Source organism: Mytilus galloprovincialis, chromosome 4 (assembly GCF_965363235.1).
Source record: "Mytilus galloprovincialis chromosome 4, xbMytGall1.hap1.1, whole genome shotgun sequence".
NCBI lineage: Eukaryota > Metazoa > Mollusca > Bivalvia > Mytilida > Mytilidae > Mytilus > Mytilus galloprovincialis.
Genome location: NC_134841.1, coordinates 62,773,358 through 62,792,064, shown reverse-complemented (window position 1 = coordinate 62,792,064; position 18,707 = coordinate 62,773,358). Strand labels below are relative to the sequence as shown.

The 18,707-nt window shown below is 30.7% G+C and overlaps 1 protein-coding gene and 1 long non-coding RNA gene across 8 annotated transcripts in view; one reads left to right on the top strand and one right to left on the bottom strand.

Moving 5' to 3' along the window:
- Positions 1-1,183: 1,183 nt before the first annotated feature.
- LOC143072668 (uncharacterized) lies at positions 1,184-2,100 on the top strand. Its single transcript, XR_012977273.1, has 2 exons — positions 1,184-1,260; positions 1,973-2,100. It is a non-coding gene; the product is annotated as an uncharacterized LOC143072668 (long non-coding RNA).
- Positions 2,071-18,707, bottom strand: part of LOC143072666 (uncharacterized) — a 54,788-nt gene continuing 38,151 nt past the window's right edge. For 3 of the 7 annotated variants that reach the window (XM_076247715.1, XM_076247718.1, XM_076247720.1), the window contains 8 exons: positions 17,034-17,147; positions 14,772-14,864; positions 13,014-13,172; positions 12,303-12,398; positions 11,452-11,829; positions 9,851-9,976; positions 7,605-7,673; positions 2,071-3,971 (listed from right to left, as the gene is read on the bottom strand). In XM_076247715.1, the coding sequence (XP_076103830.1) occupies positions 3,799-3,971; positions 7,605-7,673; positions 9,851-9,976; positions 11,452-11,829; positions 12,303-12,398; positions 13,014-13,172; positions 14,772-14,864; positions 17,034-17,147 (1,208 nt within the window). In that variant the 3' untranslated portion in view covers positions 2,071-3,798. The remainder of the gene's footprint in view (positions 3,972-7,604; positions 7,674-9,850; positions 9,977-11,451; positions 11,830-12,302; positions 12,399-13,013; positions 13,173-14,771; positions 14,865-17,033; positions 17,148-18,707) is intronic. The other 4 variants (XM_076247716.1, XM_076247717.1, XM_076247719.1 and 1 more) reach the window with 4 other exon arrangements.

The window sequence follows — 18,707 nt, the reverse complement described above, 5'->3', positions numbered from 1 at the left end:
ATAATTACAAAGTTAGTCTCATTGTGTCATTTATTAAATAACAAGAATGTGTCCATTGTACACGGATGCCCCACTCGCACTATCATTTTCTATGTTCAGTGGACCGTGAAATTGGGGTCAAAACTTTAATTTGGAATTCAAATTAGAAAGATCATATCATAGGGAACATGTGTACTAAGTTTCAACTTGATGTAACTTTAACATCATCAAAAACTACCTTGACCAAAAACTTTAACCTGAACTTCGCACTATCATTTTCTATGTTCAGTGGACCATGAAATTGGGGTCAAAACTATAATTTAGCATTAAAATTGGAAAGATCATATCATGGGGAACATGTGTACTAAGTTTCAAGTTGATTGGACTTCAACTTCATCAAAAACTACCTTAACCAAAAACTTTAACCTAAAGCGAGCGGACGCACAGACGGACGAATGGACGGACGAACGGAGGCACAGACCAGAAAACATAATGCCCCTCTACTATCGTAGGTGGGGCATAAGAAATCATAATGCCCCTCTACTATCGTATGTGGGGCATAAAATGTATGGTGGTCAAAACTACTGTGAATGCAACTCTTAACTATATATAACAGTCTACAAATAAAGTCATTGGGTTATAGCTTAATGATTGATTGATTGATAGATGCTTAACATCCAGTGGCAAATATTTCATACATCTTGAGGACAATTACAGCCTTTCAAGCATGATTAATAGAATAGACCACTCGTCTCGAACAGGTATGAAATATTTCTGACTTCACATTAAGACTACTGGTTATAGGAATAAAACTTAACTATTAAGAAATAGGAAATTCTAAATTTTACAATCTTTGTTATAAACTTTAACAAACATCAACAAAGCATGAAAAGAGGTTTACAACTGATCATTCAGTCTGGAAACTAACTTCCTCAAGAAACATGTAAGTTTACATGATTCTATGTCAGTTTATACTGCAAATAGTTATGTTTATTTCCTAAATATAGTAACAAAGCTATATTTTGTACTATGTCAATTTCATCATGGAACACTTTCTCCACAATCAGGGGTCCATTTAGGGATAAAAATAAGTTTTACATTTGTGTTACGATTTGAAAAGCTATCAATTTATTAATTTAAGTTGCAGTATAAAAACAATATTATGTCAATGTCAGAAAAATATAAACTTTTTTGTACTCTACGCAAAACTCGTAGAACCACGCCCTTCCCCAGTTTCTCAGCCTCGTACAAAAAAGTTTATATTTTCCTGACATTGACCTAGTATTGTATATTTATCCTGCAATTGGGTGTCCTACTATACAGATACAACCCTACAGATATCACTATGCTGTATCTGTATACTATACAGATATCGCTTTAAAGCTCCACCCACTGCCGGACTGAGTATTGTTTGAACCTGTGTGACCTCAGAATGTGTATTCCAGTTGCATTCCAATGACGATGACAATTGTCGATTTCAAAACTTGAATGTGTATGATTGTGTTACAAAATCAACCATGTCAATTTCAGCATGCATGTTTAGTGAATGTCAAGTCTGAAGCGTAGGACAACTCGTACACTTCTGTTTCAAATTTGACAATGTTTTGTTATTTTTTTTTTTACTGTTGAAATTAGTTGTTATGTTAAAATAGATAATTATTCACCTTGAGCGATGTACTATTGTTGACCATTCGAGATTCTTTTTTGCGAACCCGTCTTCAGCGTAATGTGTGATTTTGATATTTATACTACGCGGGCCTCAAGGGATTACAAATCGAAAATAAATGCTAATTATGTTAGTTTTTGTGTCTTTCAAAACACAAACAATATACAGAATTAATTGCAGAATAAAGACAATAACTGTTTAGTGTCTTTAAATATCAGCTGTATTTGTACTCGGCTCGAAACAGGTGTAGTAGCTTGCTAAAAGCTCGCATACACCTTGTTTCCTAGCCTGGTACAAATACAGCTGATATTTAAAGACACTAAACAGTTATTGTCTATATACATGAGATATAACCTGTATTTTTAGGTCAGTTTCAGTGCTATGGGATGTTTTCTGGTGGCCAGTGTTTACTAGTGATGGAATCCAGAGAGAACCATCAATCTTCAGCTGGACAGTATTTTGAAATAAAAGTAAGAAAAGCATCAAATTTGTTTTAAATTGTTCTAATTTGCATGGATGCTGCCATTCTCATTAAAAAGGATTCTTTTGCAATTACCTTACACCGCAAGGTACAAAAGATATAAAATTTAATGTTGAGGTCAAGTTATATGAAATTTCAAGCAATTTGTTCAATGTTTAAAAATGTTGTAATGTGTCTTTCAACTAAAATGTCAAATGGTAATAATAGCTTAAAAAATACCATGTAGTTATAAAATTTTAACCCTGTACAATATATATCATCTACGTATACATATATATGATAAAAATATCCTGGCTATAATATTGATATCTGAATTATCACAGCTGAATGGAGTACAGTAAAAAAACATATTTTACAACAGATGCACGTCTTATTTATATCACATTTCTTGATAACAAAATACATTCATCACTTATGTATGATGAATATCAAACCAACAAAATAATAAAAATAATGTAAAAATCTTACAACTTATCATATATCATGAATAAAATCAATAAGCTCAAATTGCCTCTATAGAATCTAAAGGACTATGGGTAATTTCATTGTGCGTACAAATTTCCTCTATAGAATCTAAAGGACTATGGGTAATTTCATTGTGCGTACACAAAGCAGAAAGAAACTAATGATACGTCATCAGTTGAATTTCCATTGTTCAGTACCTTTTAAATAAATCACAACCTTGTAGTGTACGCTTTTTAAAAACATTACCCAGAATACATTAGATTCTGAAACAGCGAATTAAGAATTGTCATGGTATCAAATGATTACAAATATCATATTAGAATTGGAGACCTGTATTAACAGATCACGCTAAATGAATTTAAATTATCTACAGCATCCTATAACATATAATATAACTAACTCTTAAAATATTGAATGCACCGGTAAGATTGTTAGTATGATTGTGGGTTGCTTAACTTCCAGTGGCAAATATTTCAGGCATGTTCAGAACAATAGAGGGTGAAAATGTACATTTTAACTGGCTGTAAACAATGAGCAAAATATCATAATAAACTGACCTGGCAAAATTATAATCTACCTACAGCTTTGAAAAAAAGCAAGTAACTGGCCAATTTGTGGTACATGTATTATATATATTGTGTAGTACTTCTAAAATTTTACTTCACACATTATTGCTTATTCATACAAAAAGCTATTGCTACTATTTCATACAATTTTAAGAAGGTTAGGTTTAACAAACTTATAAATGTCAGAAACAAATATTGTTGTGCCTAGGTGAGCTAAAACTATTTTTTCATTATCATATCAATCCAAAAATTTTAACACTGGGAATTCATTTATTTTCATGGGTATCAGTTTTCATGGATTGACGAAAAATTGCATTTTTGTGGGTATTTGATTTCGTGGTTTTCTAATATCTAGGTACAAGGCAATAGAAAATTTGTAATTCGTTGAACATTTTATTTCACATATTCCCACGTAATCCACAGAAATTCATATCCAATGATTAATAATGAATCCACAACTACGATCACTGGATTGGTTGACTTCATGAGTCAATCTTATTAAACAAAACATTATAAGACAAAACCCTGTTTATTGATGATTTTGGTAAAAACAAAAAGTTCATTAACTAACATTACAGCAATATGCAAAACTATATCACATTTTTTACAATTAAAAAGAGTTTTAGCATGCAAATGTTTATTCATCCATCTGTTTCAGGTAGTTGTTCATACAGATCATCGTCATCTTCTATGAAATTTTGAGGTTGGCGGCCTGGAATGGCTGGAATGGTGGATTTTCTTTGCTGTTGCTGCTGTCCACCAAGCACATTGTTTAAATGCCTCATAAACGATGGTTCTGGACCTATTTTGGAAACTGAAAGATAGTATGCATGTCAATATCAATATAAATAAACCATTGTTTCAACATTACTACCCTTTCTTGTATGTTATATTGAATCCATTTTTTTTTAATTGTTAAAAAAGTTAAGTATCAGTTGATACAGTAGCAGCCTTTCTGTTTTTAACAAAAAGCTTTAAAGAGCCTGTGTTGCTCACCTGGATCTTTGCATTTTCAACATAAAAGATTTTAAAAATCCTGAATAAGATCACATTTCTGTTGATCTTGTATAGCTGATAACTTTCTGTGTCATATATTCTCTCTAAGTTTTTTGCCAGAAATAAAAAAAATGGTTACACTTCAACTTTAAAGGTAACAAGAATGTGTCCATAGTACACAGATGCCCCACTCGCATTATCATTTTCTATGTTCAGTAGACCGTGAAATTGGGGTCAAAACTCTAATTTGGCAATTAAATTAGAAAGATCATATCATAGGGAACATGTGTACTAAGTTTGAAGTTGATTGGACTTCAACTTCATCAAAAACTACCTTGACCAAAAACTTTAACCTGAACGAACGGACGGACAGATGGAAGGACAGATGCACAGACCAGAAAACATAATGCCCCTCTACTATCGTAGGTGGGTAATAAAAAGAACTATTGGAGGAGAATATCTGTTTAACAGTTAAGACCTTAACAGACCATGGACACCAAGAAATGAAAATTCTAAAAAGGAAGTTAAGTGAGTCAATATTTAGTCTGCTCAGTAGCTAAGTATCTGTAAATCATCGGTTAAAATTCTAAATGTTAATTCATTGTATTCTTCAAAATTAATATAACACAATTAGTTATATCTGAATTCTTAAAAATAATTAGAATTGTAAATATTATGACACTTTATACTGTTTAAACTTTGAACAGAATTATTTTGTGATATGTACCCAAATTGCACCTATTTTGACAGTTTTTTCACCATTTTTTTTTAATGATCAAGATAACAATTTCCATTGTGTTTATTTTGTAGCTGTATCCTTCTTTATTATATAGGTACACCAATTTGAATTTTAATCCTTATTGAGTCATAGAAAAATGGGTTGGAATCGACCTCCAAACTATCCATGATTCTTTAATGAGGAGTACCCAAAATACCCAAGAATTATAAGGAGTACCATGCTTTTCACATCATTAAAAATTGAATAACAGATGTTTTGATTTATTTTTTCAAATATTTGTAATAATTTGACGTTAGTACAAGCTCACTATTCATTTTTTTAAAGATGGATGTTTGTAACATTTTTTTTTTTTTCATTTTTAAAAGATGACTTTTGGTGAACGTTGCATGGCAATGTTTCGTAAATTTTTCTTTTCCAATGAAAGCTTTATCTGCTGATATAAATTGTGAACATTTAGTGTATATTTGAATATATTCACCTATTTTGTAAGACATGCATAAAGTCAAATAATCCAAATACACAAATTGTTTAGACTCAAAGACAACTTTTAATAATTAGGAGATAACTGTATTGTATTTTAAGCTCCGACGGCATCAATTGGGGATTTGATGGTCGCAAATTAAGTTTACTGGCGACGCGTTAGCGGAGACAGTAAACGGGTATTTGCGACCATCAAATCCCAAATTGATGCCGTTGGAGCTTAAAATACAATATTGTTATCTCTATTCTAATGAAACTGACAGAAAACAACGTTAAAACATGTATTTAAAATCTGTCAAATGACGTCTGCGCTTGCGCGTACGTTCCATAGCATCAATTGTCAATTGATGCCATGTACAAAAGTGACGTTATCCAATCAAAAAGAACGTTACAAACGTTGTTGCATTAGAATTTCTGATCTGTTTATTTTGAATAGGTGAAATTTGGGTACTGGGTGCAATTTGGGCACCGTTCACGGATCTTTTCAGTTTTAAAGATTCTGTTATCTTATGTTTTTTAAAGCAAGTATTAGATTCTGATTAATACACAGAATTATGTTTAAGGGAAAATAGAGAAAAGGCAGAATGATATTATAACTGATATAATTGAACTACCATTTAAGCAAAAGAGTGAATATATGAAACATTTAATAAAAGCAAATTGTGAAGAATTATTATTAATTTTCTTGTCAGATGACACAGTTATAGTCCTTTGATTTTTGTTGTCTACAAATATAGTCCCTAATGTGCACAGTGTATAATTTGCAATTTTTTTTCTAACACTTTCCAAATCTATATCTTAATGTTTTATGTATGATATATTAAGTAGAGGGTAGGAGGTTGGGGATATTTTTCTTCGGTGGTTGAATAATATGTTAAAAAAATTTTGGATGGTGAATTTTAATGTAAAGTTGATGTTGTTCAGATAAAAAAGGAAAAAATTAGTATGTCTGAAGCTGTCAAACTGAATGATAGACTCCATTAACATAGACTTGGCCACAATTTGAGTCGAGTGGGTAAGACTTTTCTATAATTTGATATTATTTGTCCCAAAAGAAGTATACTACACTGTTAAACTCTAATTGAGATAGAGTTGAGGTGGGATTTTTTTTAATTTGAATTTATTGTACAAAAGAAATGCACATGAAATAATTGTGCTCTTGGGTCTTATACAAGTGTATTAAAATGTAACTGAACAAATTAAAAATGATTTAAAGCAAAGTTTGAGTCCTGTAAATTCAGAAATTATTGCCAGCATTGATTATTGCGATCTTGTCATTTTAGACTAAAATGCGATTTCAATTTTTGCAATATTGAGAAAAATCCTTTTGAATTCTTAAAAAAAAAAATCAAATTGTGAGTTTAAATTTTTGCGATTATGACCCTGTTGTATTTTTCACAAAAATTAAAACATCGCAATAATTTCTGAATTACAGTAAATAGATATTAGTAGTATACAACATAAAGCACTTTTCCTTAGGTTAAGCATGAGATAAAAGAAGAAAATGAAAGGGTATAAAGAATACTACAATCGCAAAAGTGAACAACCATTAGTTTCTGAAATAAAGATTGTTAAAGCACTGCAGACAAGAAAGTTTCACAGAATTTTTTGATAATAAACAAGAATGTGTCCTCAGTACACGAATGCCCCACTCGCACTATCATTTTCTATGTTCAGTGGACCGTGAAATTGGGGTAAAATCTCTAATTTGGCATTAAAATTAAAAAGATCATATCATAGAGAACATGTGTACCAAGTTTGAAGTCGATTGGACTTCAACTTCATCAAAAACTACCTCGACCAAAAACTTTAACCTGAAGCGGGACAGACGGACGAACGGACGAACGAACAGACGGACGGACGCACAGACCAGAAAACATAATGCCCCTCTACTATCGTAGGTGGGGCATAAAAATTATCACACCAAAATAATCACTAAAATTTAGTGTTCTGTTTAATTTTCTTCACAATTGGGATAACTGTATTGTATTTAAAGCTGAGCAACAAGTAGGACTTGAACCCAATTGGCCTACAATGTGAACTGCTCCCCCCAGTGAAATCTGAAAGCTGAATAATCACACTAGCACTATAGTATATGCCTATTATATGTGAAAATAAAATATGCAACAGCAATCATGGTTTTAAGTGGGTTGTGAGAAACACATATATACATATATTATATATAATGCTAATTGTGGAATTATTTGTCCAAAACCCATGTGACTGCAATACCTTTTAATTGTTCTCTTATCTCAGGGCTGATTGTAGGTGTGCTCTTAGACCTTTGTCTTCCACATGCTACTGCAAAAAGCAAACTGGATTGTGCAACCATAACACACACATAACATAAAACACACACAAAACATCAAACAAACACAAAACATTTAAGACACATGCAATGGCACTATAGACTGTCTGCATATATATATATATAGTATTTCATAAATTGCTATAATAAACTTCTTTGCCAAAATGTTTTTTGGAACTGATGTAGTTGCCTTCCGGACACTGAAAGTGCCTTGAAAATATTCCAGAAGACTTGTCATATATATATACTAAAATTCAGTATGTTTGAAGAATAGCTAGTCTAATTTGCCACTGTAAGGACACCCAAAAGGGAGTTTACAGATATTTTATACAGAAAACTGTTTTTCTGATGACTGAAGTATAATTTGTATAGCCTACATATACCGATAATATGGATTCATATATTTTCTTTAGTACATGTACCAATTTTCATAGATTGAGGAAAATCTGCAATTTATTGAATATTTGATTTCATGGTTTTGCCAAAGTCTGAATACAAGAACAATGTGTACTTAGTTTTAACATTTAAATTTACGGTTTACCTATACCCACAAAATCCACAAAAATTGGTATCCCCCAAAAAAACCAATGAATTCACAAAAATTGGTATCCCCCCCAAAAAAAACAATGAATCCAGAAAAATTGGTATCCCCAATAAATAATGAATCCACAAAAATTGGTACATGTATCCCCCAAAAAATAATTAATCCACAGTATCATACAGTACAATGCATTGACACATCACATGACACAATCTTATTTCAGTGCTACATTAGGTTAGTAGGATTAAAATTCATTAATAAAGACAGAAATCTAATATTAGATTGTTGGTTTGTTATGAAGTTTGAAGAATAGAATTATATATAAACATTAGGAAGAATGTAGCACTGAAATAAGAAGAAAAACACAGAAAAGCATTATCTTATAAATAGCGCTGAATACGGAAAAAATGATTTCTATTTATGTACAGCATAAAACATTCTTGCTGGTTTGTGAATTTCTTGCAACTTTTCAGGTCAATTTTATCAAGAGCATGAAAAATATGCTTGTGATGTGAATGCATTTGCAGAAAACGCTATACCTCCACCATAACTGATACAGACCACTTAATGAACTATTTGTGTATGCCAAATATTCTAATGTCTCCTATCTTGGGTATATAGAGTTGCATGAAAGGTAATTTTGTATGCCTTTCTTTTTTTCAGATTTGTGCATTTTTTATTTTTTTAAATAAAAAAAAACCCATATATAATTTTGTCATCAAAATATTGTACAACAAATATCATGGCTAACTAAAATCTCAAATTTGGATTTCAGCAAATTATTGAAACTACTTCTGATTCTGGGTATTTTAGCCAATGTTATGTTAACTCAGAACATTTTAATACTATAGTGTCGTCAATTGCTCTGATAGTTAAGTATAAAAGGTCAATGAATATCTGCACACACGAATAACTCATTAGGATCACATGTAACTTACAATGTAACAATATATAACCAGTATCATGACATTGCCAAATTTGTTTTGGCTAAACTAATAAAGGGGTAGGAGGATGTTTTTTGGGGGGATATCAGGATTTGTTTTAAATTTTTGCAATAATTTAGGATTTACATTTATTGGGACTTTAGGATCCTGGAAAAAAGTTTTTTTTTTCTTTTGAAATCAAGATTTAGCTTTTATTTTTTACAGAGGATTACACCCACCTCCCCATTAATAGTTGTCAATTTTACCATCAGATGGTCAACAGCATTTACTATCAATATCAATTGCTTGAAACTTTGGGTTAAAATTTTGAAAACTGATTTTCCTGTGTGAAATTCTTCATCATTATTTGATTCAAGTATGACCAGTGACATTTTTAATAAATCCTTCATGGAGACAGAAACAATCTTTTAATTATTTGGAAAATTCAATCTTTTCTGAAAATAAATAACTTTCCTTAGGTCATTCAAACCCAATAAATTATAGTTTTATTCAATGAATTAAGAAATCTTCATGGTAGGTCATATATTGTTACACTTTACAAATTCTACTTTCTGTTAGCTATCTGATCCATTAACATACCCCTCCCCCCCCCCCCCCCCCACAAAAAAAAATACAAATAATCACACCTATATAAAACGATTACATCTGAATAAAAACAATGAAAACTGAAATAAGTTTGTCTTACCTGGTGTTTTTGCATCATCATAAGGATTATCACTGTTTTCTTGACTCTGTGTATTTAGGTAGGAATGATCCGAAGTGTTAGGACAAGCAGTAGGCTGAGGGGCTTGATTAATTACAGATCCAACACCTATATAGGATATACCATTTATATAATATGTAAAAGATTAGACATAGAATATAAAGCTCAAGAGCTGAGTTATTAGAAATATTGTTGAGTGGTGCGTTTTCATGAAAGTTTTACATTTATTTAATCTCACTAGAATAAAATAAAATCTTGAAAAACCCTTCTTTTCTGTGTAAATTTGTTGTTTCAAGAAAATAAAGACAAAAAACTTTACAAACTAATTTAGTTCAAAAATAAGTGTAGGAAAATACACCACAATACAACATTTTCTTGTAATGAATACATATACCAACAACATAGAAAATATGCTAAGAATTGTGAAATTTAAATTATAAATATAGGGATGCTGCTTAAAGGATGAAATTTAGTTTAATTTATTAAAATATTCTCCATCAAAATGGCAGAATGTCTTTTGAAACCTTACATACTTTTTTTATTTTGCGCAAAGATTTTGCCATTAAAAATAATTATCTTGCATAGCATACAGCAAAAGTAAGCTTTAACTTATAGGGCAATACTCTATTCTAATTCCAGTAATACATGTATATCAGCTTGATAACTTTCAGTTACATTGGTAATAAATAAAGATAAATAGACATTGGACTTCAGTTTAAAAAATATCAAACATTTTGACCTCTTTCTCTTTTCTATTTACAATATATGCTGAAAATTCAGATAAATGATTGTGTGCATTTATAATTGCAATTATTAAAATATCAACACAAGTTCAAGTTAAGGTGGTACCCAACACTTTCACTAAAATTAATTTGGCTTGTTTAATTTTCATAAAATTTTGACGATGTATTTACTTTAACCCTTTAACAAAAATATAAAAAATTTCAAAAATTTTGAACCAACCGTTTTGTCAGAAAAATTACACTGGTTATATAGCAGTTTGACAGACACCAATTTTGATCATTGAGAAGCATAATATTCCCTTTACAACACAATGTAATTAAAACGTTAAGCTGACTTAACAGAGTTATCTCCCTGTAGTGTTAGGTACCACCTTAGATTACTAAGAATGCAGGAAATGCTGCATACTAATAAAATATCCAAATTTAAAATGCAAGATTTATTTGGCGATACCTTTGTCAAAAAAACATTGCAAAAATATAGAATTTACAGTAAAAGTATTTCAATTGGTTATTTGTAAAAAGATGGTTATATATGTAAATGTGCCATAAAATTTACAATTGCATACATGTAATAGATTTATATAAATACTTTTATTAAATGTTATCATAAATTGGAAAGCATGACCTACTCAAATTAAAAGTGAATTTATATACATTGTATACAATCTCTCTAAGCAAGTCTACTGTATGGGTGGAGGAAATATGCCTTCTTACAATATAATACAATATGCAATTATACAAGTCTATTCTTAAAGCCACTAAGTTTAAAACATCTTGAATTCAAATTTTACAAATGAAGCAGAAAATTTCAAAATATATTTTTAATTAATAAGTACAAACCTGTCAATTGTTTTTGTGGTGTTATACTTTCTATTTTCTTCTCAAATTGAGATTTTATGGATGATACACCTCCTGGGTGAGAAACATCAATTGCTGGCTCATCGTCTATTTTCTCTGGTTCAGTGTCCAAAGATACACTTTTTCTAGCAGGTCTAAGACCCATTTGTTGTGGAGACGGAACAGAATCGGACTTTGTGACGGGTGATTTTTGTGCTGATGTCATGATTGCACCCTTTGATGGATCTGGCTTTGTAAAGTCAGTTTTTCTCAGACCTAACTGTTGTGGCGTAGGGACATTAACTTCGAAGTTGTTGACCGGTTGAAAGGTTGGTGTACTCAGTACATGTTTTACAGATGGAGGTGGTGCATTTGTAACAGCTGAAAAAAAATCATTTGTGTATATTTTTTCTTGTGGAATTAAAGATCAACCTTTTAATTATGAAGCCTACATCTTTATACATGTAGTTCATTTTTTCCCCCTACTCCATGAATAAAAAATAAATGGATTAAACTACAGTAAATTCAGAAATTATTGCAATGTTTTTATTATTGCGAAAAATGCAACAGGGTTATAATCGCAATAATTTAAAATCCCATTTTGAAATTTTTTATATGAATTAAATAGAGATTTGTCTTAATATTGCAAAAAATAAAATCGTATTTTAGTCTAGAATGACAAAATCGAAATAATAAATGCATGCAATAATTTCTAAATTTACAGTATCAGTAATAGAAGCATAACAGTGCTAGTAGTAGAACTAGTGCTCTTCTGACTTTAAGTATCAATTCTAAATTCTAGATTTTTTTAAAAATTTCATTGAATTGTTTTATTATAACATACAGCTTCTTACCTTTCTTTTCCAACACTGGGTTGAGTTTGGCAGTTTGTAGTTGTTGAGCCAAATTTGGCACTGACTTAGCCCTCTCATGTCGTGGTGGTGGAGGTGCTAAAGGAAAGAAAAAACATATTTTACACAGTTCTAAAAGTATTCAATGAAGAATAATATCCTTAGTTAAAGAAATGAACGACTTCTGTTTGCACTCATTTTTCTTATATTTGCTTTCTATTAAGCATGCAAAGTTTTTCAAGCATTGTTGTATTTATCGGTAATTTTTTCATGAAAACTAATCTAAAGTCTAAAAAAAGTTTGTATTACTCAGATAACTATGCTCAGTGCATATATATATAAAGCCTACCCATGTCAAAATGAGTATAAAGCATGAATTGCAATAATTATTTCTAAATTTCTACATCTAACTTATGTTACTGTGGATTTATTTATTTTCGTGGGTATCAATTTTCGTGGATTGAGGAAAACTTGCATTTTCATGGATATTTGATTTCCCGATTTGGACAAAGACTGCATACCACCTTGCAGAAAATTTGTATTACATTGAACATTGAAATTAGTGGTGACACTTTCATCCACAAATTCCACAAAAAATTGGTTTCCATTAAATAACAATGAATCCACAGTAAGTGCAAATTATCAGCAGTTTACAAAGACTCCATTTTCTAGGCCAAAAAGGTTCTTTGTTGTCCTCTTCTCTTGATAACTTACCAGGTGGTATTATTGGCTCTTCGTTGACATATGATATTTTTGAAATAGGTTGGTGTGGTGCTGGTGGCGCAGGTATAACTGCGTTTGGTACAGGGGGTATAGTTGATCGTGGTACAGGGGGTGCAGGGTGTAAGGGGGAGTCTTCTTCTACTTCTTCTTCTACAATAAAATGTCAAGCTATATCTAAAATCCACAGTACAAATATTGTTTTTCTAAATTTCAGCATTCATTTTTCTGTGACTCAATAGAAACTCAAATAAATATTCCCTCCCTTGACTCAAATTTTTGTGAACAGCTAATGTTGTTAAGATACAAAATATCAGAATATTTGTGAAGAAAGTTGGTGGTTTCGTATTGTTTCATCTGGTATAACATTGACTAACTAGTCTCAGACTCTAAGTATCAAAAACAAAACGAAACTTTATTATGATTCATTTTTATTCAGAGAACAATCCCTTACCCTTATTAGTTATAATTTGTGAAGTGATCTTAGAAAATAAATATCTAATCAGTATGGATTTATATTTTTGAATAAGGTTTGTACTTTGTGGATTGTTGTAACAGATATCTATGTGCATTTAAAAAAAAAGTATAGAAGAAGGTATGCAAGCAGATGTAGACTATAAGTCAATGAAACAGCAGCTTAACAATACACAAAAAACTAAAACACAAAAATATTGCCCACAACAAGCCTTTTGGCCCTAAATTTCATCAGTGAACAGTACTTTTTGTTTGCACTGCAAGTTTCTTGTGTTTAAAACTTTAACTATATTTTTTTTTGTGATATCCATTTGATGTGGCTCTGTCCTTATACAACCAGTCATTGGGTTATTGTTCAGCATGGAAAAAAAAAATTCTATTTTTGTCTATCATTTTAGCTAATGTGCTTTGTCTATTATATGCCTTTTTGTATTTCTTTGTTACATATGACATGGCTCTGTACTTATACATCCCTTCATTATGTTATTGTCCTTTGGTAAACTTAAGTCTTTCATTTTTCCTAATGTGCTTTGTCTATGTGGTTCTTTGTGTTTCTTTGTTGTATATTGTTGGTTTTTTTTTGTCATAAGGATTATAACACAATGTTGACTACTGTAACCTAATTTTTGAAATTTTTACCTATAATGTGTGTTTGTTTTGTTCACACATAGTTGTCAATATGATGCGACTGTCATACAAGTGAGAGGTTTAGCTAGCTATAAAACCAGGTTTTATCCATCATTTTCTACATAAGAAAATGCCTGTACCAAGTCAGGAATATGTCAGTTGTTATCCATTCGTTTGATGTGTTTGAGCTTTTGATTATGCCATTTGATTACAGACTTTCCGTTTTTGAATTTTCCTCAGAGTCCTGTATTTTTCGTTATTTTACTTTTTACATATGAAACCTTTGCATGTTTTAAATGAACATATAGAAAACAGCTTAGCTTGTTAATCTAAGACCAAAATCAGGTATACTTCCATTATTGAAGAACAAAAACATCTAAGAGGTGATTACACAGTCTTTAAAAATAGACCAGGTCTTTTTTTCGAATATATATATCTGAATGACCCTTAGTCTAAACAAATCTTGTTTTAAGCGCAGATATGTCAACTAAGGGATTCACATGTCAAGTTCTAAATGGCCCAAATTCTAATGAAGAATGGTTTAAAGTGCTCATACGTCAACTTAATTGAATTTAATATGTCAAGCACTGAATTGTCCTAAATGTGTAGAAGGCTCAGATATTGGAACATAGAGTTTCAGTGATCTCTTACCTTGTCTTTGTAGATCTTGTAAATTGATATAATCCTCAGCCCTAGCAGGTTCATCAAATGGGTCTATTGTTTTATCAAACATATCTATAGCAGCTGAAGATAAGATAAATATTGATATATATCATTTCAGTTTTATAATTTTTAACAACATATGACAAAAAGACAGTTGTTTTTAATATTTTTAAAATATAATAGACTGATTCATACACAGGTAGTTATTAAAGCCGTGGCAATGAAACCTGAATGTTCTTTCAGGCGCAAGCAATACTTGTTTTTCTGACTCCTTGACATTGTTTTTTAAGAAAACTGTGTCAAAGCTTCATACTATTGACACACTTATACTTTTAAAATAAATCTATTTGTTGATAGTAACACTTGAAACCTCAAAATGAAGTAAACACAGTAAAAAAATCACCACAACACCACCTTTGGAACCCTTTTGACAAGAAATTTGAACAGAATGTGTTCAAGTAGAACAATTTTTAAACTTCATCAGTAACTAATCATTATGCAATTTCATACCAAATATCAGTTAAATACCTGTTAGGAGAGTTGACAAAAAAAAAGAAAAATATCAATATAATAAAATATCTGTTGTAAGCATGGCCTAGACTTTCTAAAGCTTAGCCCATTTAAAATAGACTCATGCAATGCTGAAGTTCTACATTGCAAGACACCTACACCTGCTTCATAAATTTTTACACTCACAACTATTAAGCTAGATGGACGGACAGAGAGCAAAATATGCAAAAGCTGACAATTCCCCTTTATGTCGAGATGAGCTAAAAAGGATTTGGAAATCATCATTCTTAATGTCTTCATGTGATAATTTTTGATTATTGTAAATTCAGAAATCATTGAGAGGGAATACATTTGAATGAGTTTCACAATAATAGTAACTCACAATCTGATATCTGATACTTATCACCTTCCCTTTGCCCTTATCACTCTGCTTAGTGAATCAGTAGTTATTGTGTCTTGCCTTATAATGACATAAGCAGGTATTATCTGCAACGTCACATTGTGTGAGGAGACATTATAAAGATTGCTTTTGTCGCTATAAAACTGTCTAAGGAATGGGGGAACAAACCAGTAAAAGAACTATAAAAAGATTATCTGATTTTCTATAAATAGTTATCATAAAATATATACGGCTTAACACTATGTAATATTTTTGCCCGTTTAATGTGCTCACTTGCGAAAAAAATTAATATAGTGGCTTGTCACTGATATTTAAAGATATTAATGTGAAGAAAACCTGAAAATCTAGACATATATCTTAATGAAAATTATCCCATAATCATAGGAATTAATCTCCAATTTTTGCCCATTTCACAAAGTCCCAATAAAAAATGCATGCAATAATTTTTAAATTCATAGTATTCAGGTCAAATTTAATCATCTGGCATCTTTTGCAAAGTCGAAAAACTAGTACGTTTTAATTATATCATGTAATTTCAATGGATCTAAAAATTTAAAACTTATTATAATAAATAAAGCAACTTCTATTATAAAAAGGATTTTACAAAATAAAGAAAATACATGTATATATAAATGTTTATAGTATAAAAAGCAATGTCTCAGTAATGTTAATAATATACAGTTTCTTATGTTCATGATTAAAACCTCTAAACACGGCATATAATATAATGTTTATTATTGAAAGTTAAATGGTGATGATAGATGCAGACCAAGATTTTTATTTCAAAAGACAAAGGCAAACACCACATAGCTTTACTAAATTACTCTTTTTACAATTGTGTTTGAAGTAAAAACATTGCCTTCATATTGTATTGCGTAAAATAAATTACATAACCTAACATGTAAATTGGACATATGTGAGTGAAGAGGCTCTTTTTCACATTTATTCATGTAAACCTTGGTCTGCCACCATTTTTTATACTGCAGATTCATTTTTTTGAGGGGCTGTAGTTTTCGTTGACTTCATTGATAAAGCTGAAGCACTAATTCGATTTTTCAACAAAATAGACTGAAGTTTTGTTCGCAGAATTTGTCCACAACTAAAAAGTCAAATATCCATGAAATATATTTTTTTCTCAATGTACATAATTGCTCATTGTTGAAAGCCGTACATGACCTATAGTTGTTAATTTCTGTTTTATTTTGGTCTCATGTGGAGAGTTGTCTCATTGGCAATCATACCACATCTTCTTTTTTTTATACACATGAAAACAAATGAATCCACAGTATACATCTATATCCACACAGATCATACTATACAAGATAACCCCCATGACAAACCTGCTGCCTTGATGTTTGTTTGGATATCATCCAGTGATGGTTTCCCTGCTCGTACTTTATAATCACTAGCAGCTCTTGTTGTGTTGTATGAATGGCATGCTTGCTGGTAAGGAACTACAGGCAAAAATAGCAGCCATATATTTATGGGTGGATATTTTGAAATTAGGCAAAGCACACCAAATAAATAAATTCAACATAAATGCAATTAGAATTACCAAAATTTAAATAAATATCAATATTCAGTTTTTAAAATTTTGAGTGTTTAATATATTGCAATTAGTTCATTTCACCCCTTCTAAACATTGCATTTATTTTGAAATCCATCCATAGCAGACTATATGAATAGTTTGCTATAGCTGTAAATAATGAGCTAAACATATACATACAAGTATCTAAGTTGTATTGTAGGCAGGGATTTTTAAAGATATTTTCTACTCCAAGTGCACATGCAACATAAATACGGTAATGTAAATATTTTTTTATTCTAATCTTTTTCTATTCATAAACACAGATGTGGTTCGAGATTGTGTCATTCTTAACAGACATGCACATTATATATAAAACTTTGACACAGAGATATGTTACGTCCAAGTTATATGTAACTTTGCAAAGGTTTCAAAGTCCATTGGCAAAAACTGATGGGATGGGGCCTAATATCCATAGCAATAAGATGTGCCAGCGGTAATACTAATGTCTTACAAAGATCGAAAATTATTTTCATTGAAATTGCCTTAACCAAGTTTAACAACTGTTGAAGCTGTTTCTGCTGAAAACAGCATGTCTAAGCTTGCCTACATGACTTTGTCAAGGGACCAACATTAAAATAATGTATTTTCTCCATCATACATTTTTTTAAACTTAAATTTGGACAAAAGCATTTGTTTTATTGACAAACATCAATTTCATTTACCCTAACATTTATCTAATGATTTGATTGTAACTATGGGTTGTTCTAGCACAAAAGTACAATTGCTTTTCATCACTAACTTACCACACCTATATCTTATTGAGGTTAGACTTGTATTTGCTGATAAAAATTGAATTATAATTACCGGTAAGTTCATATATGTGCATATCATTTAAAAAATATAGTTTTCTTTGGCAAAAAGGAGGTAAAACATCAAAGGAACTGAAAATATGTCACATGATATGGCGTTATCAAATGAAGCCGGATTCCATATATGACTCATAGTTTTTTAGAAAATTTTTGACAGATTTACGTTCTGGACAGATCGACAGTCAGAATTTTTTAACAAGTACATGTAAAAGTTATTTGAAAGTCTTGGCACTACATACATGTAAATGTATATATATATATAAGAATTAATCAAGTGAAAAATTATATTCAACCGTAGCTTAGCAGGTAAAATGAGTTTGCAAAAATAAAATCTTTGTAATTATTATCTATATGAAAATAAAAATATGTTGAAATTTGTCAATTAAGCAAACTTTTCTTCAGAGACCAAAGGATGAAGATCTAAACAAGTATAGATTACTGTATGGCCTTCAACAATGAACAAAACCCATACCATATATCAAGCTATTTGTTTCATTTTGCTCAATAACAACACCCTTCTATATCATTTGGTCTCTGGTGGAGAGTTGTTACATTGGCAATCATACCAAATCTTCTGATTATTATATTAAATGCTCCTGCATGACAAAATCTATAGC